Genomic DNA, 24,070 nt, shown 5'->3' with positions numbered 1-24,070 from the left:
TGTTGATTGCTTCTGCCTGTCTCTCTTACAAAAAGGGACTAATATCAAAATGCACAAGAGTGCTTTCAAAATAATCTTTAGCTGTGCTCCCAGCTTTTTCTTTTTTTTTCCAGATGATTATCATCCTTCCATTTTTGGCAGTGCGATCTGTTTCTATAGCGACAGGGACAGAGGCAACAATCAAAACGGGAGAGTGATCCCTGCAGATTTGTGTGGTTAAAACCATGGGCTCAATGTAATGTTTCCCAGCAGTCCCAAGTGACTTTAAGTACCAAAAAACTGCTAAAATTAATCCTGGTTCATTTTGTGTAGAGGATATAACCAAAGAAATCTACAGGAAAGGAAACTTTTCTTTTAAAGCATCAACCCATTACTTGATTGAACAGGCAGAGTGAAGAACAGTCTGTGAAAGCAGCAGTACCCTTCAGCAAAGACAACTAACAATGGATTGCATGGCTGCTTTTGATGCAGAAGGGTGTGAGATTCACCAGCACACCTTGGTTTATCTGACTGCTTACACATTCATTAGAACTATTTTTCCAATTTAATTTTGTTGATACATAAGCAAGATGTGTGATCTGAGATACCAAGCACAGAAGACTTTTTGCTAAGTTATTTTCCAGAACAGCTGTAGCCAGGAAGCCTTGTCCTTACCTGGCACTTGGGGCTGCGCCATACACAAAAGATGAGAATTGTTGCTCCTGTGTTTATACAAGTACAAATACCAGTTATTCAAAAGCAGAAGAGTTTTGCAGGCACTAATGAGGTGTGCAAAATGTGACCTGAAGCTCAAGAACTAATTAATACCAGGAATTTGAAGAGTTTTGGCTGGCCGGATGTGTGTGTAGGTGGCTAGGCTGGAAAGATGAGATTCCTCAGGTGCAGCTTGAAACCTCTGAATTGCTGAGGTAATGTGGGGAGGAAAGATCTTTAAAAGAAAAATAAAACCAAAAGCACCAAAACACACCTTCTTGGGCAATGTAAAACTATTTAGCTTTAGCTAATTCTGGATATGTGTGTTTTCAAAAGAATCTTTAAAATTGCACAAAGGTATTTCATCCCCAACAAAGCATAGGTGGAAGTGTAGGAATTTTGTTTGTTAACTAATTAGCTTGGCTAGCTGTTCAGGGACAAAGCCAATACAACATTTTGTAATTACACAAGTGTACTTCTTTCCATGTGAAAGAGAAGTGAAAACTGTCACTTACTGAAACAATTCTGCCGAATTGATCACAGCCTATCTATCTGGATTTCTGCACCTTTAAAAATTGTACTGCATATGCTCATATTATACTAAAATAATTTATATTAGCTTTCCCAAAGGAGAAGCAGAAGGTAGTTTCATCATGTTTGTGAATTAATTTCAGAACTATGTATGCCCTAAAGGAATACTGTTAGGCTTCTTTTCCCCATCTCTGTTTATTAAAACCGTGCCATTATTATTTGTTTTTTAAATATGTGACTTTCAATTATTTTTTTAAATGATGGTAGTGATTATGAGGAACTTCCATAACAAACATGTAGGTATTTGAGACAGAAGGAAATACCATAATGCTAAGGGAACAGAGTTGTGCACTTTGGACACTCACCCTCTCTAGAATGCTTCAAGCTCATGGAAGTGACAATCAAGGTTCTGCTTTTGCAAATGTGTTTTGAGCAGAGATGTGGCAGGGGGCTGTGCGCAGATCCAGCATTGCCGAGTCTAGTCCCGCTCACACTGGTGATGCTGAACTTGCTGCAATGTCTGCGCTGAAGGGCAGAGCTGGGTCTCACAGCGTGACACGTCTGCCCAGTCTCCCTGGCCTAGTGGCAGAGCTTGGGCAGGACGATTGTAAGGATTTATTTTCATTGACTTCAGCTTTGTTTTTTTGGTAAAAAATTCTAAATTAATTCTCTATTGTTTTCTTTCCTAGATGCAAGTCTGCCTTGGTCTAGCCTTCCCAAACCAGCGTTAAGGTCGGCTGGCAGAAGCGCTGTGGCGGCTGCGCCCGGCAGCAGCACAGCCCAGCGCACACCAGGCCGCGCTCAGGGCTCCCGGCTCCCGGGGCAGCGGCGCTTCCAGCGAGCCCGCTCCCGGGCGGTGCAGCAGCGGGTGCCGGGCTGCCCGGGGCTCCGCAGGGCGCTGCCGCGGCCGGAGAGTGTGTGCGGGACGTGCCGGCCGGCCCCGCGCCACATGGCCGCCCCCGCCGCCAGCCCCGGCCCGGCCGGGCCCCGCGGAGCCTCGCGGCGGCCATTGGGCGGCGGCTGCCGCTGCCTACGTGCGGCCGGCGGGGCGGGCGGGGCCGCGGGCCCGGCGCTCCAGCCCGCCGGGGAGGCGGGCACGGACGGACCCACGGACGGAGCCGCGCCGCGCTCCCCGGCTCCGACAGCCCCGAGCCCCGAGAGCCCCGCGGGCAGCAAGGGGAAGCGATGCTGATGCTGGACTGCAGCTCCGAGGTGAGGTTTGGAACGCTCTGGCTGTGGCTCTGTCTTGCCGGGAGCCCGGCTGCGGAAGTGAATGAGGGGCTGTTTGCCTGGAGCTGCTGCTGTTAATGCTGGGGCATTAACCCTGTCGATCGGTATTTCTAGTTAAGAGATTAAACGCCAACAAACTCTTTCTTGCACTGCTCTTTAAAAAAGAAAATATTTAGAAGGCAGTTGCAAGGAACATGAAGGTCCAATGATTTGCATGGGGAATGTTTTTTGCTATGATGCAGTATTCTGAGACCTGCCGTGGCTTACACTGGCAGTAACATTTCTTTTGCTATCCTGTTTCAGTCTGGTAGTTTCAGCAACCTATTTGAGACGGGAACCGCTGTGAATGCACCTGCAGATGCCTCTGGTCAATCTCCAGCTCACTTGGCTGCTTGTGGTGGTGAAGCTTTTTTCCTACTTTGGCAACTGCAGACAGGAGCAAATTTGAACCAACAGGTAAAAAACACTATGTTTTATTCCTTCCACTTCTAATCTGGCATGTCAGTAAATTCACTTAATATTATTGACACACTTTTTATCTAAGAGAGGGTTTTTTTAAACTCAGTTGTATTGGATGAGATATCTAGGGTGGCTTATTTTAGAGTAAGTTCTAGCATGAACCAGAAATGCTGTCTATATTGCATTAGCAACTTCGCTTGCAATGTATAATTTAATTTTCACACTTAAGAGTGCTGCATGCAGATGTCCAAACAACTTAATTCTTTTACACAACTTGAGTATTTATTTTTCCTCCAAAAGTTTGTCCTTACTTCGAGTAAATGAAAGGATTCTTACTCGAGTTGCTGAGTTGAATCTCTTATACCTCTGAGCTGGTAGCAAGCTGTTGGTCACAGCAATCCCTGAATGGTGCCAAGAGATGCTGTTAATCTTGTAGAGAGTATTCTGTGTAAGTTATCTTTTAGAAGGCAAATGTTAAACAATGAGTAGTGCAAGAGACAGCACTTCTGCTTTGTGATGATGAATACATTAGACATTTAATGGTAGTTACCATTACTATCCTAGCTATATTCCTTTATTCTCCCAGCTCACAACAGACTGGTGTATATAAACAGTCATTTGTGAGAACAAGACAGCTTTATCCTACTCCTCTTATTGCAAATGACTGTTATATATAAATTGTGTTTTTAGGATTGCCTTGGAGAAGCCCCAATACATAAAGCAGCAAAAGCTGGGAGTCTGGAATGTCTTGCTCTCCTTGTTGCTGGTGATGCTAAAATTGAGTAAGTTGAATGACATGTAGTAACTTCAGTAAGAGCATCAAAGGATGTGCATTTTACAGAGTACCTTTAACTTGCTCAGAACACACATGCTGAGGCTGCAAATATAACATGGCTATAGCCACAGGAGTATGAAAAACTGATATAAACACCAAAGGAGCACCGACCACATGCTCACATGCTGTTGTTTAGCTATATGCCTCTGTGATAACTGAGGAGAGTAAATCCTGATCATAATCTCACCCTCTCCTTGCCTTTCTGATAGGCTAAAGCCAGTAATAGTCTGATGAAAAATTTTTTTCAAAATAATTATTCCTTTTTGTATTTAATACCAACCCCCTGTATGAGCTGTATGCTATCCTTGACAAACCTTCTTGCTATTGATTCTCAGTACTTATTTTTATACACCTGCGTAAATCACCACTTCATCAGCACTTGTTCATTATTCCAGTTTAATTGGTTATTGTTAATTCTGGATTTCAGCTTGTGCAACAACAGTGGACAGACAGCAGCAGACCTTGCACTGGATTATGGCTTTCTGGAATGTGCCAAGTTCCTCAGGACAATTCAGCACACTCAGACAATGAAACTGAGAGGACAGTCTGGATACTCGCTAAGTGACAGACATGGCTTGCAGAGAGAGGATCCAACTGCACAGAAACAAGAAAGTGAAACCAGCAGATCCATAAACAGGAAGAGGAGAAGATCAGATGGTGTGTAACAGTGTTGGTTTAATACAAATCTGAATATTTTAAAATGCTTTTAGCATCTAAGTAAAACAAACGTGTGTTAGAGAAGTTAGATTTAGGAGCCTCCTAGTAAGGATGAACTTGCATAGGTACTTAAGGTTAGGGTATTCTTGGAAATGGACAGTATATGAGGAACTTCAGAGGCTACATCAACACAGAAAAAAAAAAAAATCATTAGTACTCTTACTGATGTACTGATGAAGTAGCTACAGACTTATTTTGTCCCTATGACAGATCTTGTCTCCTAGCTGCCAGAAGAAACAGCTTGTAATTCCAACATGAAATAAGGGGAATCTAAAGTCTGAAGAACCATGACTGGATGATACACCAAGCAGTCAGATGTGTGTGCTGGGACATTGTCTCCTTCTGAGAAGGAGGAAAGCTTGTTTATTGTTACTTCTTACAGAAGCATTTTTTGAGTTTTTTTTTCCCCCCTGGAATACTTGTATTCATTCAGTTATAAATAAATTAGCATAGAAAAATTAATTCTCTTTCTGTGTAAATATGACAGAAAAATTACTAAAATTCAGTAAATATGGCCATTCTTTTCCCACTCCTAAAATGCCTCATCAAGAATCCCAACAACAAACAAAGCCTTTGAACAGATTCATAATGGACAAGACAGCTGGCTAAGTGGAACTTGAAAGGCAGAGGACACTTTATCTTTTTGTCATGAAAGAATTCCCTAAAACAATTGGATTTGGCATTTAATCTACAAAGATTCTAGCAGAAGAGGAAATACTATATAAACCTGAAGTTGTGCTATGGAAAAGTACAGAGTATTTGTTGCCTAATAGATGCATTTATAAGGAATACAGTTCAAAGCAGGTAACTCTTATTTCTAGAGGTTTCATTTAAAAAAAATAGTTTCTTAATTTAAGTCATTCAACCAACATTTCTATTTCAACTGGGTTTTGATTGACTTAAAGCATTATTTTGATAAATAACAGGAGAGTTTTATCTAGTTCAGCTGCTGTTCTGTCTCAGCATATTCAGCATGAGAGTGAATTTAAATAGCCTTTGGTCGCTGAGGTAGGCACAGGTTATAATAGGCGTCCTTGTTCCAAAACTCCGGGCCCTTCCAGCCACACCAGCCCTGTCCAAGGAAAAGCAAGAGAGCTTTTAAATCTACTTCAAAATCTGGGTTTCCTGACAGAAATTCCAATTCTGTTTTTCCTGCTTTTCACTATTGAGTCTATTCCTATTTTACTAATTATACTAATCTGAGCTGTATGAATTATTTTCAAATGTCTGTAGAATGCAATGACAATTTTCAGAAAGTTCTCTACATGCCTGGAAACACATTGATGGAAAACACATTACAGAAAGACTCTCTCCCCCTTCCTCCCTCCCCAGCTTAATTCTTAGAAAGTATCATCTCCTCCCCATCCCCACCTCCCCACTACCTTCTGCTGCTCCTGAGAGGCTAATGTTATTCTGAAACACCATCATTCTCACAGTTTCCCTTAGTTCCTCCCTAGACACTTTTGATGAGGAAAGTGGGTTCTGCATTTATTTTATCCTCCTGGACCACTGAAACCATTCTAACAGCTAGTAGCTCTAACAGCCTTTGGTCCTACACAGCCTTTGGAAATTGTTTCTTCCTGTGTTCATTTCAAGCTTTGATCATTATAGGCCAGTAAAATGTTTCTTAAAGAGCTCCTTTGTTTTGTTTGTTGGGGTTTTTTTGTGGGATTTTGTTTGTTTGGCTTTATTTGTTAGTTTTTTGTTTGTTTGGGTTTTTTTGTTGGGCCTACACAGGGGTTATCAATTAGAAATAAAAGTTACTATTTCCAACTTAATATGAAAAACAGAAAAGACATTGATTACCTAGCACTTACAGGATGATTCATCTGCTTTAAGAGTTTACAATTCTGACACTATATTTACTGGTTTGTAACATGCTGTGTCATCCCTTTTAGTGGCTTTAAATGTGGAAATGACATTACATGCCCCTGAGCACTTTGTAGTTTTTCCACATTTTCAAAACAATTCAGTACCTACCCTCTGATCATTGTTAAAGGCCTAATCTGAGAATGGTTATTGCTGGATTTTTAAAATAACTTTTAATATTTAAAATTAATTATCTTCTCTTTCATTTAGAGCATCTTACAGCCTGAACAGAATTTTCTGTTTTATTCAAAATATAAAACACATTTATGGTATATACTCCTGGGTAAAAGGGAAGATGGGTGAATTTATATAAAATAAAGAACATTTCTTTATAGTATAACTTGCTGTAGTTTCTGATCTGATACATCTCCAAAGACACTAAGTTTCAGAAACTGCCAATACTTAGCATATTGTAGTATGCAGGTTAAGCAGGGTCAGTGCTTCTTCCATAAGGAATGGAGAAGCCATAGAATGGCCACATTGTATTTGTCTGGACATTATATGTTTAATGCCAAAATCCATGTATATACATAAATGTGTGAGTGTGTATGTGCATTAAGCCTCACCTTTTCCAATATAACATGCAGATCTTCTCCTCCAGTATAATGTGGGTCTAGAATCAAGTATTTAATGTGCCCTGTAGTCTCATTCCAAGCCACTCCTAATATCGTGTGAGCCAAAACACCTCCACCTAAAATAGGAGAAACAGAGATTGCTGATTTTTTTTTCATTGGGATTGATTTAATGTGCAAGGTCTAAATAAAAGTACATCAACACCTTCTATTTACAGATTAGCTTGTATCAAGATGATTCTGAAAGTGTTTCTTTCATAAGATTCTTGACATTATTAAACAATGTATCTTTACTACATCTAAGAAAGGTTAGTTGTAGTAACTAAAATAAGTTACTACAGAATGTATTTTCCAAATTTCTTCCAAGTCAGCAAGGCAGGTTAAATCCCCAGCACTTCCCCCAGATGAAGTCAAGAATATTTCAAACGTCTCTCTTTTGCACTTTTTTTAAAGAAACCTAACTGTAGGAAAGAAACCTGCAAAATTTCATGGTTGTAAAAGGACTAAAATTAGAAGAGAAATCAGAATTCCTGGATGAAGTTTATCTGTTTTCTACTGTATTACATCAATGAATATTAGGGGCAGAACAGTACATTCTGATTTCCCTTTCCTCAGCCTGCAAACAGGAAAAGGGGATATTTTGATGAGATGGGCACAGGTCAACTCTTGCATGTTTCTTTCAGATAACATGCAATATTTTACTTCCCCACAATATTATACTAATAACTCCACACAGCACATGGGGATTGCAAAATCCCTGGAAGAATACAAGCAAAACCAATCTCCAAATCCTACCCTCAAAAAGCCCAACTCCAGCTCTCCAATGACAACAAAAATTAAACCAACCTACAAGAGTGTAGTACAAAGGGTACTAAAAGATTTTTCAATACAGGATTCTACATTCTTGAAATTCAGACAAAAGGCTGCTGAAAGGCCAAGAATGTTTAATAGAATCATAGCATGGTTTGGGTTGTAAAGGACTTTAAGTATCCCCTAGTTCCAAACCCCCTGCCATGGGGAGGTCACCTCCCTCTAGAGCAGGTGCTTAAAGCTCCATTGATCCTGGCCTTGAGCCCTGGGCCACCCACAAAGAACTCTGGGCAGATGTTCTGGTGTCCAACAGGGAAACATTTCTTCCTAATCTCTAATCTAAACCACCACCATACAAAAAAGTCTGGACTTCTGGCACCTATGTTTTGAGAAAGTTACAAATGTATTATGGAATGACAAATACAGATTGAAAAATTGCATTAATTAATGTTATTAAAGTTGAAAATAATAACATCAATATTGCTAATTTCCTAAAACACAACATGGAAAAAACAATTCAATTAATGTTGCAGTATTTTTGCAAATGGCAGTTATCATACCAATACTTCATATTATTAAAACTGGTCTTAAAATAAATTTGGATAATACCCTCTCTTCCAAGCCAGATAAACAGTACTCTTGTCTGAGGGGAAGTTTTGGGGAACTCTATGAACTGCTGCTCCTGTAGAGAATGGAAGTCAGCTCAAGTTCTGACTTAATAGAAATTTATAAAAACACCATTTAGCCTGACTTTTTTTCCATGTTTAAAACTGAGCTTGAAGGAAATACCAAATAAAAATATACCAGCCAGACTAAACTCTATCATTTCTGAGGCTACCTTGGGAAAACCATAATTTTTAATTTATCTACAGTTTTGATTAACTTTTGTACAGTAAATTAAATGGGTTCTAATTGAAATGAAATTCAGCACAGGGAGGCCATGCACTTTCATTAGCATTCTTCAACACTCAAGTACTTACCAATCATAATTGGAGTTCCCTCAGTCTTGAAATGATTAGCAAGCTCTCTTCCCTGCAATGCTAGTTCAGAACCCTGGCTAGGTAAGAAAAATAAAAAGAGACTTATCATTCTCACTAGACTTACTTCACTAATTGTCCATTATACTTGTTCACTGCATAGATAACTGATTAGAAAGTCACTTGCATTATTCCTTTCTAAACTTCCTGAGAAAATCTGAAAAATATTTTCTATCACAAGGTCTATTTGCTAGGCATGGATATTAATACAGACATTTTCGATATCTTGTCTTTTTATTTCTTCATATAGTGGCTAATCTTTTTAAAACCCAGTGAAAGTCTGTGTGCCTACTCCCCAAGTAGGAATGGATTAAATGCAGATAGAATACAAAACTGGGAAATGATGCATTTATTATAATTTATTATAATACTGCAGTATTATTGTAATATAATTTATTATAATATTGCAGTAGCAGTGTTGCTGGTGCAGCTGTGAAGTCTTATTTCCATAAAGAATTAAAGATGCTTGCTGGAAATAAGCCCAAGACAAAAATGCTATCCACTGCCAGTGACCAGCTGAAAAAGCTGCATGATTGTTTCTTTTTTCCAGCATGGTATTGATGTTGGTTTTTTGTAACACTGAGAAAAACTGGTGCTCCCTTGTAGCAGCACTATGAGCAATTGTACCCAGTTCAGAAAGGAGTGTATTCTATATTCTCATATGCAGGAATAAAAATCTTCACAGCTGCTATAAATAATAGGTGAATCCTCTGCAAGTACAAGCTCTGGAGCAAAAAAAAGATTAAAATATTGAAGACCTGAACTATTTTCCTACCATTAGGCATCCCCATCACTATGCTCTTTTAGAATACCTACAATGTGAATTTACTCTAAATAAATACAACATATGAAAAGCATTTTGGTTTGTATTTTCACACATACTGTTAGTGTATATTCTTAATTTCATGACGGTATTTATTAAATGTTCAGGGTTTTATTAGTCAGCTTAGTGCTTCCTAAATTATAAAAAGTATGACAGTTTTTCTTCTGATAAATGCTAAAGACTATTCTTTTTGTTCCAAATATCTTCGTAGGGTCCTTCATTGTGTATGAGAGCATCAGATTGTCAGAATGGAAACAAATTCCTTGCTTTATTTGTCACACAAATGCAAAAAGGGGAACATTATTTTCCAGACTTCTCAACAATTTGCCTCAATCCTAAACTCACAAGTTAGGTCTGTGGCTGCAGTAATAATCTATTTGTTAGTGTACATTCAGTTCTCTCTGGACATCTGACTGTGTGCCTGCATCAAAAATTGTGGTGCAAAGGCTGAATTCCATATCAGTTTGCATATCATGAAGCAATTTATAGATTAAGCAAACCCAATGGGAGCCACATTTCTTGTGGAAGCATTTGACCGTAGCTTTATAAAACTGGGCAATTTGCATATTATTAAGCAATTTATAGAAAATGGAAAGTGCAACTCAAAGCTCCCAAGAAATTTAACTCTACCCTCATCTATAAGCACTTAGTACAACTAAAGGTAGGAATGGAGGGTTAATTATACCTCTTCTTTAATTATACCTCTTCTCCCACGTACTGTGATCATGATTTGCATTTTAAGGCATTCAGTCTTTCTAGCTATTACCAAGCTTCTAAACAGGCAGTGATTCTTACCTGACAAACAATATTTTGGATGTTATTCCAAAAAGCTGATTCAAAACAAGCTGCACCTCAATCGAACCAATCCATTGCCGTGAGCCAACAAAGGCTGCAGGCTTGTCTCCAGCATCAACCAGTGCCTGTGCAACATCACAATGAGGAAGAAACCCAAATGTCAACAACATATAGCAGGGAATTCCACCACTTTGTGTGAACAAAGTTGCTTTATATATATGGACATGTGTTTTGGACCTAGCTGTTGAAAAGCAGACCGATGGATGTTGAAATCATTCACTGTGGTTCTGTTTTGGAAATGTCCCTTTGAGCAGTAATGCAGAACTGTGTCCATGAGCAGAGACTACAATCCCAGGTCCACAGGCAGACTTCAGGCTGGGAGGGGGGCCACTGAGCTCTTTAATAATGGAGTGCATTATTTGTACACTGCAGAAGCCACTTCACAGACTGGAAGGCTCGGATTTCTATTCAAAGCACTCAGGAAAGCATCCATAAAATAGTGCTCTGAGGAAGAGGCTACTGATCCATGTCAAAGGTTATGGTTTATTTTAACCTCTTCTTCATTCTGAGCCTTTTATGTTACATTCAGCACTTGAGAGGGACCTTTTCTGCTCAGGACACAAAGCCCAAAGGTCTTCTGAGGGCTACTGCCCTCTTTCAGATACCTAAATATGCTACAGGCGTGCACAGATTTCAATAGCATTCAGGTGTCGATTGAGAAATGTTCAGTAAATAACTGTAACATGAAGAATTATATTTAGAAGACAGAAGGTAATTGCAGTATTCCTTGACAGGCATACCCAAGTATGGGTATTAGCTACAAGCCTACAGTTTTAATTCAGTGCTGTTAACAAAAACGAACAATTCAGGTATGCATTTAAATTCAAAACAGCAAAAGAAGTGAAGGAGAGTTCAAAAATCAGGAAAAGTGCACTACTGTCAGAGGCAAAGTTGCAAAAATTGTCAGTAAATTCCTGTGTAGCATCTGGGAACTAATCCAGCTGTCACTGAATATGACAGCCAGTTTTAAAATTGATTTTAGCATGACACATTGGGTTCTTTGTTCTTTTCATTTGACAAAAACACTGAAAATGTCATATCACAACTTCTAATATAACATTATTCCAAGGAAACATTTCATTAATGTATCTTATTCTACAGATAATGTCACCCAAAACAAACAATTCAGAACCACCAGTCCAATTTAAGGGACAAAAAATATCTTCTAAACTGTACGAATTTGATATTTAAAACATAATCTACACAAACCTTTATAGACAATAAGTATAAAATAATCTCCTTAAGTGTTCTGTACCTGTTGAATTTCCTTGTGTGTTGGTATAGGTCTGTCCATGTAGCCTTGGTGCTTGAACCAAGAGCAGATTGTCTGCAGAGAGCGATAGGCACAGCCCCAGCCACTGTCATCGATGCGGTCCTGCATGTAGTGGTGGTAACTGTACACACCTTGCACTAAATACACCTGCAGAGGGGAGAACACACAGTAACTGTACACACCTTGCACTAAATACACCTGCAGAGGGGAGAACACACAGGTAACTGTACACACCTTGCACTAAATACACCTGGAGAGGGGAGAACAGAGGTAACTGTACACACCTTGCACTAAATACACCTGGAGAGGGGAGAACAGAGGTAACTGTACACACCTTGCACTAAATACACCTGGAGAGGAGAGAGAACACACAGGTAACTGTGCACACCTTGCACTAAATACACCTGGAGAGGGGAGAACAGAGGTAACTGTACACACCTTGCACTAAATACACCTGGAGAGGGGAGAACACACAGGTAACTGTACACACCTTGCACTAAATACACCTGCAGAGGGGAGAACACACAGGTAACTGTACACACCTTGCACTAAATACACCTGCACAGGAGGGAGAACACACAGTAACTGTACACACCTTGCACTAAATACACCTGCAGAGGGGAGAACAGAGGTAACTGTACACACCTTGCACTAAATACACCTGGAGAGGGGAGAACAGAGGTAACTGTACACACCTTGCACTAAATACACCTGCAGAGGGGAGAACAGAGGTAACTGTACACACCTTGCACTAAATACACCTGGAGAGGAGAGAACAGAGGTAACTGTGCACACCTTGCACTAAATACACCTGCACAGAGGGGAGAGAACACACAGGTAACTGTGCACACCTTGCACTAAATACACCTGCAGAGGGGAGAACAGATGTAACTGTACACACCTTGCACTAAATACACCTGCAGAGGGGAGAACACACAGTAACTGTACACACCTTGCACTAAATACACCTGCAGAGGGGAGAACAGATGTAACTGTACACACCTTGCACTAAATACACCTGGAGAGGGGAGAACAGATGTAACTGTGCACACCTTGCACTAAATACACCTGGAGAGGGGAGAACACACAGGTAACTGTGCACACCTTGCACTAAATACACCTGCACAGGAGGGAGAACACACAGGTAACTGTGCACACCTTGCACTAAATACACCTGCAGAGGGGAGAACAGAGGTAACTGTACACACCTTGCACTAAATACACCTGCACAGAGGGGAGAGCACACAGGTAACTGTACACACCTTGCACTAAATACACCTGCACAAAGGGGAGAACAGAGGTAACTGTACACACCTTGCACTAAATACACCTGCACAGGAGGGAGAACAGAGGTAACTGTACACACCTTGCACTAAATACACCTGCACAGAGGGAGAACAGAGTAAACTGTACACACCTTGCACTAAATACACCTGCAGAGGGGAGAACAGAGGTAACTGTACACACCTTGCACTAAATACACCTGCAGAGGGGAGAACACACAGGTAACTGTGCACACCTTGCACTAAATACACCTGCACAGGAGGGAGAATACACAGTAACTGTACACACCTTGCACTAAATACACCTGCAGAGGAGAGAGAACACACAGGTAACTGTACACACCTTGCACTAAATACACCTGCACAGGAGGGAGAACACACAGTAACTGTACACACCTTGCACTAAATACACCTGCAGAGGAGAGAGAACACACAGGTAACTGTACACACCTTGCACTAAATACACCTGGAGAGGGGAGAACAGAGGTAACTGTACACACCTTGCACTAAATACACCTGCACAGGAGGGAGAACACACAGGTAACTGTACACACCTTGCACTAAATACACCTGCAGAGGGGAGAACAGAGGTAACTGTGCACACCTTGCAGTAAATACACCTGGAGAGGGGAGAACAGAGGTAACTGTGCACACCTTGCACTAAATACACCTGCACAGAGGGGAGAGCACACAGGTAACTGTACACACCTTGCACTAAATACACCTGCACAGGAGGGAGAACAGAGGTAACTGTACACACCTTGCACTAAATACACCTGCAGAGGGGAGAACACACAGGTAACTGTACACACCTTGCACTAAATACACCTGGAGAGGAGAGAACAGAGGTAACTGTGCACACCTTGCACTAAATACACCTGCACAGAGGGGAGAGAACACACAGGTAACTGTGCACACCTTGCACTAAATACACCTGCAGAGGGGAGAACAGATGTAACTGTACACACCTTGCACTAAATACACCTGCAGAGGGGAGAACACACAGTAACTGTACACACCTTGCACTAAATACACCTGCAGAGGGGAGAACAGATGTAACTGTACACACCTTGCACTAAATACACCTGGAGAGGGGAGAACAGATGTAACTGTGCACACCTTGCACTAAATACACCTGGAGAGGGGAGAACACACAGGTAACTGTGCACACCTTGCACTAAATACACCTGCACAGGAGGGAGAACACACAGGTAACTGTGCACACCTTGCACTAAATACACCTGCACAGGAGGGAGAACACACAGGTAACTGTACACACCTTGCACTAAATACACCTGCACAGAGGGGAGAACACACAGGTAACTGTGCACACCTTGCACTAAATACACCTGCAGAGGGGAGAACAGAGGTAACTGTACACACCTTGCACTAAATACACCTGCACAGAGGGGAGAGCACACAGGTAACTGTACACACCTTGCACTAAATACACCTGCACAAAGGGGAGAACAGAGGTAACTGTACACACCTTGCACTAAATACACCTGCACAGGAGGGAGAACAGAGGTAACTGTACACACCTTGCACTAAATACACCTGCACAGAGGGAGAACAGAGTAAACTGTACACACCTTGCACTAAATACACCTGCAGAGGGGAGAACAGAGGTAACTGTACACACCTTGCACTAAATACACCTGCAGAGGGGAGAACACACAGGTAACTGTGCACACCTTGCACTAAATACACCTGCACAGGAGGGAGAATACACAGTAACTGTACACACCTTGCACTAAATACACCTGCAGAGGAGAGAGAACACACAGGTAACTGTACACACCTTGCACTAAATACACCTGCACAGGAGGGAGAACACACAGTAACTGTACACACCTTGCACTAAATACACCTGCAGAGGAGAGAGAACACACAGGTAACTGTACACACCTTGCACTAAATACACCTGGAGAGGGGAGAACAGAGGTAACTGTACACACCTTGCACTAAATACACCTGGAGAGGGGAGAACAGAGGTAACTGTACACACCTTGCACTAAATACACCTGCACAGGAGGGAGAACACACAGGTAACTGTACACACCTTGCACTAAATACACCTGCAGAGGGGAGAACAGAGGTAACTGTGCACACCTTGCAGTAAATACACCTGGAGAGGGGAGAACAGAGGTAACTGTGCACACCTTGCACTAAATACACCTGCACAGAGGGGAGAGCACACAGGTAACTGTACACACCTTGCACTAAATACACCTGCACAGGAGGGAGAACAGAGGTAACTGTACACACCTTGCACTAAATACACCTGCAGAGGGGAGAACACACAGGTAACTGTACACACCTTGCACTAAATACACCTGCAGAGGGGAGAACAGAGGTAACTATGCACAACTTGCAGTAAATACACCTGGAGAGGGGAGAACAGAGGTAACTGTGCACACCTTGCACTAAATACACCTGCACAGAGGGGAGAGCACACAGGTAACTGTACACACCTTGCACTAAATACACCTGCACAGGAGGGAGAACAGAGGTAACTGTACACACCTTGCACTAAATACACCTGCAGAGGGGAGAACACACAGGTAACTGTACACACCTTGCACTAAATACACCTGCAGAGGGGAGAACAGAGGTAACTGTGCACACCTTGCACTAAATACACCTGCACAGGAGGGAGAACACACAGGTAACTGTACACACCTTGCACTAAATACACCTGCTGTACACACCTTGCACTAAATACACCTGCACAGGAGGGAGAACAGAGGTAACTGTACACACCTTGCACTAAATACACCTGCACAGAGGGGAGAGCACACAGGCTTCTCATCACACTTGTGCCAGTTTGCAGAGAAGTCGTATCACCTGGCACTTGCCCTGTAAAGTTTGCAGTTGGGGACTGCAATTCTTTGGAAGATTCAAAGGGTCACTATTCACTCATGATTACTCCACCTGGTTTTGTCTCCTAAACTTCTTTGTTCATAGTTTTAGTTTCTTGCCCTGGTTCTGAGAAAATTTTTAGAATGCATGCTAAAATCATGGACATTATTTTCCCTGGAAAATCCAATTTAGTATTATTTCTCAGGAAAATCCAAATTAAAGCAATGCCATTTTGTGCAGAGAAGCCCTTTTGCTTAAAAGGTCAAGCCAATTATTTCATTTTCTTATCTGCACAACATTTACTATCTAAATTACTTCTTTCAATAAAAAAAATCTCAATTATAATAAAAAGGTACTTTCTGCAAAATGTTTCAATTTAAACTTACCATACCAGACTCCATGCCAGGTGAACTAAGATGTAAATGTGGATTTCTGAGATATCCATCTTTATATGGTTCATCTGGAAAATGATAAGCATTTGCTCTCTTGAAATATGGTCTGTCACAAGGCAGATTGTATAACCCATGCAATTCCTACATGCAAATTCAAATAAAAATAAGAAACACAATTCATGGTTTGGATTAAAAGAAAGACCACATTGTAAGCAGCAATAAAGATATAATTTGAATAACACAGTTTAGCAAATTATTAAAATAGGCTTAATTAAACCCTCAGCAGGTATGTTTACTACCAGACCTCTCCTCTGCAGGGAAGCTCATGCAGGCTTACCTCCCTTCTAAAAGACCCACTACTTTCTGCAGTCCTGTTACATAACACCTGCTGCTGGGGCCCCACTGGAAATACCATGAGTAACAGATTTGTTATGAAAGCCTGATAAAATACACCATCATAGAAAAGGATTACAGTTATATCTAGGCAGTAATGTAGATACACACACCCAATGATAACCTTAACTGATATTGGAGCACACAAATAACATGTACTGACACAAAGTAAAGATATTTGGCTTATGGTTCAAGCAGATTCAGTCTATTTTAAAATCTCTTAAGCTCTGTTTGCCACACAGCAGCCACATTTAAAGAGATATATTGTCTTATTTCACAGAGCTTAAGAGTGAAAGGCGTGATGAGATCATCTAGGATGTGTGTAACACAGGTAATACATTTTAGGCAGGTGACCCAGCACTGAACCCAGCTAGAGGAGCTGCAGTAACCCTTCCCAGCAGTGGGTTAGAGCAAACTGCAGAGAGAGAGCAGGAAACACAGGCAGTGCCACCAGTGCCCGAGGCCTCTGCAAACACAAGGCTAGACTGGGTTTTATATACCCAGTAATGATACACACAGAAAAAGTCCCCAGTTTCTACACCTCCAAGCTGCAGAATATTCTTTCCCTGCTCTCAGTACATGCAATTGTGTGGACCTAGACTGGTATCAGTCTCAATCTGAAAGGACTGACACATCTCAACATTCTTCCACCTCATCCATATTCTTTTTTCTAGGTGCCAACCCAAAGGCAAAAACAAGCCAAAAAGTAGCTAAGTCTGATCAACTGTGAGCTACAAAAAGCAGTCCCTCCAAACAGACAAATACCCCACAACACCACAAAACCCCAAGAAAGAAACCAAAACAAACAAAACCCCCAACAAGCCTTTCAGGACATATGTAAAAAGCTGAATGTAGTAATACACCCAAAGTAAAATAATGTTCTACCATAGAAGAACAAAAAAAAGGGAGAAATTCAAATAATACTTTACTGGAAATATAATTTAGAGAAAATATTTATCAACAAAATTTTAGGTACTTTTGAAGTTTCTGTTGTTCCCTCACAAAAATGAGATCTGGCACATTCTATAAAATAACTTCTAATGAATCAAGTTTCCACATTCAGTATACTGCTCTGGTTATAATAAAAATGGATCTAAAATACAGCAGTATCTGCTAGTATTTGTTCTATATGGATTAAATGGAAAGCCCTACCACTGCTTCAATTACAGTAATTCAAAGTAGAAGATCCAGTTCTGTTGCTGTTTGTTGGCTTTACCTTTCTGTAACTTTCCAGCTGATCATCTGAAATACCCGTAGGATATGAGACTGTCACGAGGTGATTTTTTCCTGGTAACATGAAATGAAATTGTTCTGGTACCACAATTGATGTTCCTTTCACATATTTCATGATACATCTTTCCATGTCAGTTAATTGCCCATGAATTGCTTTCACTAGGAGATTCTGTACCCTGCAAAGTACAATATTTCAAAAGTAGAGCAGTGATTGTGAATGATTTTTTCTCACAGCTGTGAGTTATACAATACCTAAATGCACATCTGACCTGGTCAGATGACTGCACTACTTCAATGCTTCTGCTCCCACAGGAAAAGGCAGAGCCCAGCTGTGCCTTACTCAAAGCTTGTCTGCACACAGAAATGAGTCCCTAGTGATTCAGTCCTCCCAAATGTGGCTACCATGTTCTCATATCAGAAACACAATCAGTATGAGCATTTGTCAAAATAAAAATTAAACATATCACTAATCGGAGCATTTGTCAAAATAAAAATTAAACATATCACTAATAGTTTTTTTTTTTTTTTTTTTTTTTTTTTTGCAAATCCACACCATTTAGTGTCGTTTAGAGTCAAATCCTGTGGAAAAAATGCAAGAAAAAAATACATAGGCAGACTCAAGTGTTTTCCATCTGTACCTACCCAGCTGCACCCCCAAATGTAGGGCTGAGATTACAAAGACTCATCAAACACACCCCAACTCTCACTTTTATACACCTCACAGACAAAAATTTCTAGAACATTTTCCTGACTTTCTCAATTCTTTGCTAAGGAATGGTTATGAGTTATCAAATTTGTCAGACATTGATAAACTGAATTTTTTTACAGACAGCAAAAGGATCATGTCTCAAGATTACTGAAGCTAACAGCTGTCTACATGAGCTTTTATTATTTACACAGTTAAAATTACATCACAAAAATACTACATACTTTTCATTAAACTGATGAATGATATAGTTTTACTTCAGTATTTCAAGAAAAAGCAGAAATGAAGCTGAAAAATTGCAAGTTCAGGATAACACTTACTTTCCCCATGGCTCTTCTGGAGAAACAGATACAACAACATCAACTGGTAATGTCATATTTATGTAGTGGTGCTCCTTCTTTTCCCTTTCTATGACTGGAGCCAGAGCAGCTAATGAAGAGGTCATTTCCAACATGAGGTCTACATTGATTACCTGCTGCTGCAGAGAATAAAGACACCAATATTACATCTCCAGCTACAAGAAGGCAAAAGTAAGAATCAAGAAGTACATGAACCAAGAAGGCAAAATTAAGATTGCAGGTATTTGGTATCAAAATCAGTAATTAAATACTTGGGTTAGGAAAAAGCTGTTAATGTTGAAGAAAAACTTCCATGTGCTGATCTACCTTAGGTGGACTTTTGCATTCATGTTGAGTCTCAATGCTTTTAAAAGCACTCTTTAAAGTCATGTCAATGCTAATTTGTGTACAGAAAAGCCTAGGGAGAGCAAGTCTAAAATTGTTTAAATGATATTTTTTCTTATATATTAGAAACATACCGTATCCTGTAACTTTTTATCCTTTTTTTTGCCAAGTTTTCGTTTGGTCTCATCATCTTGATCAAATCTGAATTATCAACAGAAAGAGAAATTTCTATAAGATGAAATTAATCTGTTAACCATCCCCCCCAGTTTTTAAACATACTTACTGTATAAATCTTTTTATCTCCTTACACGCAGACTCATCAGTCAGCTCTGGAACTGTGCTCATACCATTGTTAGGCCACACATAGACTGAACTGTGGCAAATTCTGAATACAAGAACCTCGGAGGACAATTTGTTTTCAAGATCACTGAAAACATATCCTAATGCCTTTTTTGTTGATGCCTCTGAAACACAGTAAGGATATAATTAGCCTAGAAAATTCTCTCACCATTTTGTTGTAGCTGCTGGGCACATATTTAAGAATTTTTTTTTGACTTGGAATAAAAATGCAAGCGCTGTTATGATCAGAAAAATGACTGGGAAAAGAAAACTGAGGTAAGATTTCACTTAGCAGGTCTGTCTCAAACCTTCACACACCTCCCTGAGCAAAAGTGTACTGTTTCTGTCAGATACTGTCAAACTTACAGAAGAATATTCTACTCTCCTGTCACCACATCTAGTAAGTCTTAACCCATCTGTGTGTATTTAGGGTTTTGAAAAAAATCCTGAAAATATTCAATCTGAGTCACTCACATGTTTCTGACCTCATATCATTGTTCAGAAATACTATCCAAACCCAGACTAATCTTTGGAAAAGCAGGGCCTACATTCCAGGTGAGGACCAAATTTTGGCCAGCATAAACCTGTATGCCACAGTCGGGTTTGCTTGAAACTTTATTACTGGTATGTACAGTTGTCTTTCAGAGCTTGTAGGGTATTTACTCACACCTTACAGCCTGAACCTACAATGGATATGACACTGCTGGATATGATAAAGTAACTTGGGCACATTAGCCACATTTTTTTCCTTACTGTGAGGGTTACAAAACATTACTTTGAATGCAGTACTAACAAGTTATCACAGACTATGCTGTATCTCTCTGATGCATTAACTTAAATTTAGTCACAATTACATAACTTTTGTACCAGAAATCTGTAAAAACTACATTATTAGAAAAGTCAAAGAAAAACTGCTCCAAAAGAAAAAGCTCAGTGCCCTTCAAAGGGAACAAGGCACCATATTTACCCACCAATAGGTGTGAATACCATGCACTTGGACAATTCAACCATCACTCAGCTTCACTGTGGTTACAATTCACTACACCAGAGACAAAGTCAAATAAATAACCCTTCTCTGAGGATGCAACTCACAAAATGCTGTTTTGGATTAGGTCAATCTATTCAACAATTCTGCTCCACATCACAAACTCAAATAAGCCCAAGTTCCTTATCAAGGTTCACTAGATGGAATTCATTGTTTCAGCTAGAGACACATCCTTTTAAAATGCAGAATGACTGACAGCTGAGCTAAAAACAGCCTCCTTCCCCATCCTGCCCCACCTCAATGGCCCCTGAGAGCCCTGAGCAGGCCTCCTGAGCAGAATGGCATTTACTGTGACAATGGGGCACTACAGGAGCCCCTTCATGCTCCATGGACCAGTCCCTTGCTATCACATGGAACTGCAGTAGCCAATCCTGCCTAAATTCAGTAGAGTGACTTGTTAACTTGTTCCCCTTCTCTATTTCTCCAGAAAGATTGGACCACAGTTTCAAAATTATATTACTAATACAGTCCAATTATAACAAAATTAATTGCCTAAAGTTATTCTGTTTGCTTAGAATTTCAGAGTCAACTTCAGCTTCAAGCTGAAAAATGATCCCAATAACATATCCACAAGTAAATGTATACGCAAATGAAATTATGAAAAATGTCAATGTAAAATTTATTTCAAATTAAAACAAAAAACATAGGTTGGGAAAAGAGTGTCAGAAAATTTATAAAGAGTAATCTTTACAGGTTTGTGAAGAACACTTAACACCTGGTAAAATGCCAAGAAAATAAATATAATAGTTTCTTAATAAAAGTTAATGTAAGTATAAGATATCAGTCTTATAGACACACCATCAGTCGTTGCAAGCTGAAATGCAAGATCCAAGCCTCCTCTGATTCTGAAGAGCATATCCATAGCTTCTAGAATTACCTAAGGAGAAAAAAGAAGCAACGAAAATGAACAGCCATTTCAACATGCCTTCTCTCAAGCCACAACTGACTGCTGTTATACCAGAGTGTGCAAGCACAGCAGCAATTACTGCAGCTGCTCAGGTTACACAAGGCCAGTGAATAAACAGGGAAGTCTGTGGTGCAGCAGTGTGCAGTTGCTGCAACCAGCACCTCAATTGCACCTTGGAACACATTTCCTATCTCTATAAAAAAAGCCATAATCTACACTTCTATCATATAGAAATACTTTAGATAAAATGTCATTGTGTCTCATTGTTTCAATCCAAATGTCATGTTTCCCATAATATACATTCACATATATATTTATATTCTTCCAGCTCAAGTAAAGCAAGGACAAAATTGAGCAGAAAGGTAATTAGCCACATCTACAAGTATGCACTCCTTAGTTAGGAAATCAGTTTCAGCGAAATGAGAAAAAAACAAAGAGGGGGGGAGTATGTGTGTGTCACACACAACCTCTAGAACTAAGGCTGAATTCACATTTGACAGGAGAGCAGCTTATGACACCACAGAATCCAGCCAGCTGTTTCTTCCCCCTTTCAAGTCCCTGCTCTGTCCCCTCCTAACTGCTCACTGTAGATATTTTAACATGAACTTCACCACACAGCTTAAGCAGATGGAAAGACACCCTTCTATTTAGAGAGGACTTTTTCAGATAGATCAATCCTCAATCAAGTTCAATGTACCAGACAAAAACAGCTGTGGCAGTACAGAGAGGAACAAAAGGTGACAGATGAGTGTGGGTACTGCTCACTGCAAAAGTCCACAGAAAGAGTGCTTAAACTGCTCAGAAAAACCCTACCAAGCACCTGTAAAAATAACTATACTAGGACCCTCTGGAAGGACTTACTGCACAACTATTTTCTCACAAGGTATGAGACATTTCCATGTGCAATGCCATTCCTACTCATGAAATAAAACCTCACAACATAGGACTAATTTTCTTTCCATTAAAAGCATTCTAAGGAGAAATATGCAAGATATGCATGACTGTTAAAATACAATAATCTACTACAGTTTATCTGCTGGTGAAGGATTTTCATGTTTCAGTGATTCTGGAGTGCCAGAAACAGTTTGGCTCCTGAACCATAATCCTGAATTATTTTAGACAACACAGTTACCTGCATTAACAGGGTCTTGGGGTGTGGGACCAACAAAAGTCCCAGCCAGAACATGAAAAAAATGTTTGTCTGGGTTGATGCAAATGTTTTTATTTGAATTATTGCTATGCAAGAATAATGTTCATGAATAAAAAGAAAAGCTCTGCAAAAGCAGCTGCTTTTGATAGTGGCTCATCATGGACATCACAGAATCACAGCATGGGTGAAATTGGAAAGAACCACAGTGCGGCACAGAATCACAGAATCTTCTGCGTTGGAAAGGAACCACAAGGACAAAACTTAAGTGAATGGCCCATAATGGGGATCAAACCACAATCTTATTGTTAGGATGATGTGTTCCAACGTCCTTGCTCAAGCAGGGTCATCCTAGAACACATTGCACAGGAGTGTGTCCAGACAGTTGCTGAGTATCTGCCCTGAGGGAGACTCCACACTGTCTCTGGACAATCTGTTCCAGGGCTGTCACTGCACAGTAAAGAAGCGCTTTCTCTCTTCAGGTGTAACTTCCTGGGCATCATGTTCTGCCCGAGGCCTCTTGTTCTATTGCTCGGCACAACGGAGAAGAGCCTCGCATCATTCTGATGACCTCTTCCAAAAAATGCGTGCCTAAAGCCAGGCAAGCCGAGTCCCCCAGGGGCGATGGGAATGGCAGGGGTTATAGCAGGGGTTATAGTGCGGGAGGCGCCCCTGCCCCCCGTGTGACACAGCCTGGGCACTGCAGGAAGGGGATCGGGGGGGCTCCGCACCTCTCCCCGAGGTACCCCTGGGGCTGGAGGCCCAAACGCGACAGCCGAGCCCCCAGCGGGGACACCAGCCCGCAGCGGGGACACCAGCCCGCCCCGCCCGGCTCGGCCCGGCCCGGCCCCGCCGCCAGCTCGGCCCGGGCGGGGGCGCTCCCCTCCGCGCTGAGGACGGACACCCACCGAGCCACCTACCTAGTCTCGCACCCATCCGTCCATTCCCCGGGGATGGCGGGAGGGGGCCGGGCCGGGCCGGGGCGGGCTCACCGCGTCCGTCAGCGCCGCCGCGGGCCCGGCCTCCCGGCGCACGCGCGCTGCCGCCGCCCGGCCCGGGCCCGAGCGCTCCCCGTTCGGGCGGGAGGGGCCGCGCTGCCGCGGGGTTTTCACCGGAACCACCCTTCCCTTCCCTGCGGTGCTGCGGGGAGTGCGTGGGGCTGAGCGTTCTCTCCTTGGGCAGCCGTGGCTGCGTTCAGCGCAGCGTGTCTGGGATGAGCGGCCTGCTGCCGAACCATGCTGTTATTTCCTCGTCATTTCATAAATCTATTGGGAGATGCTCCGCCATCCCGCTGGCCCGGCTGCTGCCTCGCGTTACTGCTCCCTCCCGGCCAGGCTTCCACATCCGCCATCGCACTTCTCAGCCACATCGGCATG

At 41.4% G+C, this 24,070-nt stretch overlaps 2 protein-coding genes across 3 annotated transcripts; one reads left to right on the top strand and one right to left on the bottom strand.

Moving 5' to 3' along the window:
- The first annotated feature begins 2,373 nt into the window (after nt 1–2,373).
- On the top strand, nt 2,374–4,413 carry ANKRD37 (ankyrin repeat domain 37). Its single transcript, XM_058024819.1, has 4 exons — nt 2,374–2,436; nt 2,758–2,910; nt 3,604–3,695; nt 4,176–4,413. The coding sequence occupies exons 1-4, from the start codon at nt 2,410–2,412 to the stop codon at nt 4,411–4,413; spliced, it is 510 nt and encodes a 169-aa protein (XP_057880802.1). The 5' UTR covers nt 2,374–2,409.
- Nucleotides 4,127–23,677, bottom strand: UFSP2 (UFM1 specific peptidase 2). 2 transcript variants are annotated; one of them, XM_058024816.1, is made up of 12 exons: nt 23,615–23,677; nt 21,439–21,517; nt 19,540–19,720; nt 19,391–19,457; nt 18,894–19,051; nt 17,851–18,043; nt 16,236–16,382; nt 11,687–11,851; nt 10,372–10,496; nt 8,697–8,773; nt 6,901–7,025; nt 4,127–5,537 (listed from the first exon to the last, which is right to left on the bottom strand). In XM_058024816.1, the coding sequence occupies exons 2-12, from the start codon at nt 21,500–21,502 to the stop codon at nt 5,451–5,453; spliced, it is 1,389 nt and encodes a 462-aa protein (XP_057880799.1). In that variant the 5' UTR covers nt 21,503–21,517; nt 23,615–23,677; the 3' UTR covers nt 4,127–5,450. The 2 variants fall into 2 exon arrangements, with proteins under 2 accessions (XP_057880799.1, XP_057880800.1); XM_058024817.1 differs by having other exon boundaries at nt 18,894–19,048.
- Between the last annotated feature and the right edge of the window lie 393 nt (nt 23,678–24,070).

This window comes from Melospiza georgiana, chromosome 5 (assembly GCF_028018845.1).
Source record: "Melospiza georgiana isolate bMelGeo1 chromosome 5, bMelGeo1.pri, whole genome shotgun sequence".
Taxonomy (NCBI): domain Eukaryota; kingdom Metazoa; phylum Chordata; class Aves; order Passeriformes; family Passerellidae; genus Melospiza; species Melospiza georgiana.
This window is presented reverse-complemented; position numbering and strand designations above follow the sequence as displayed.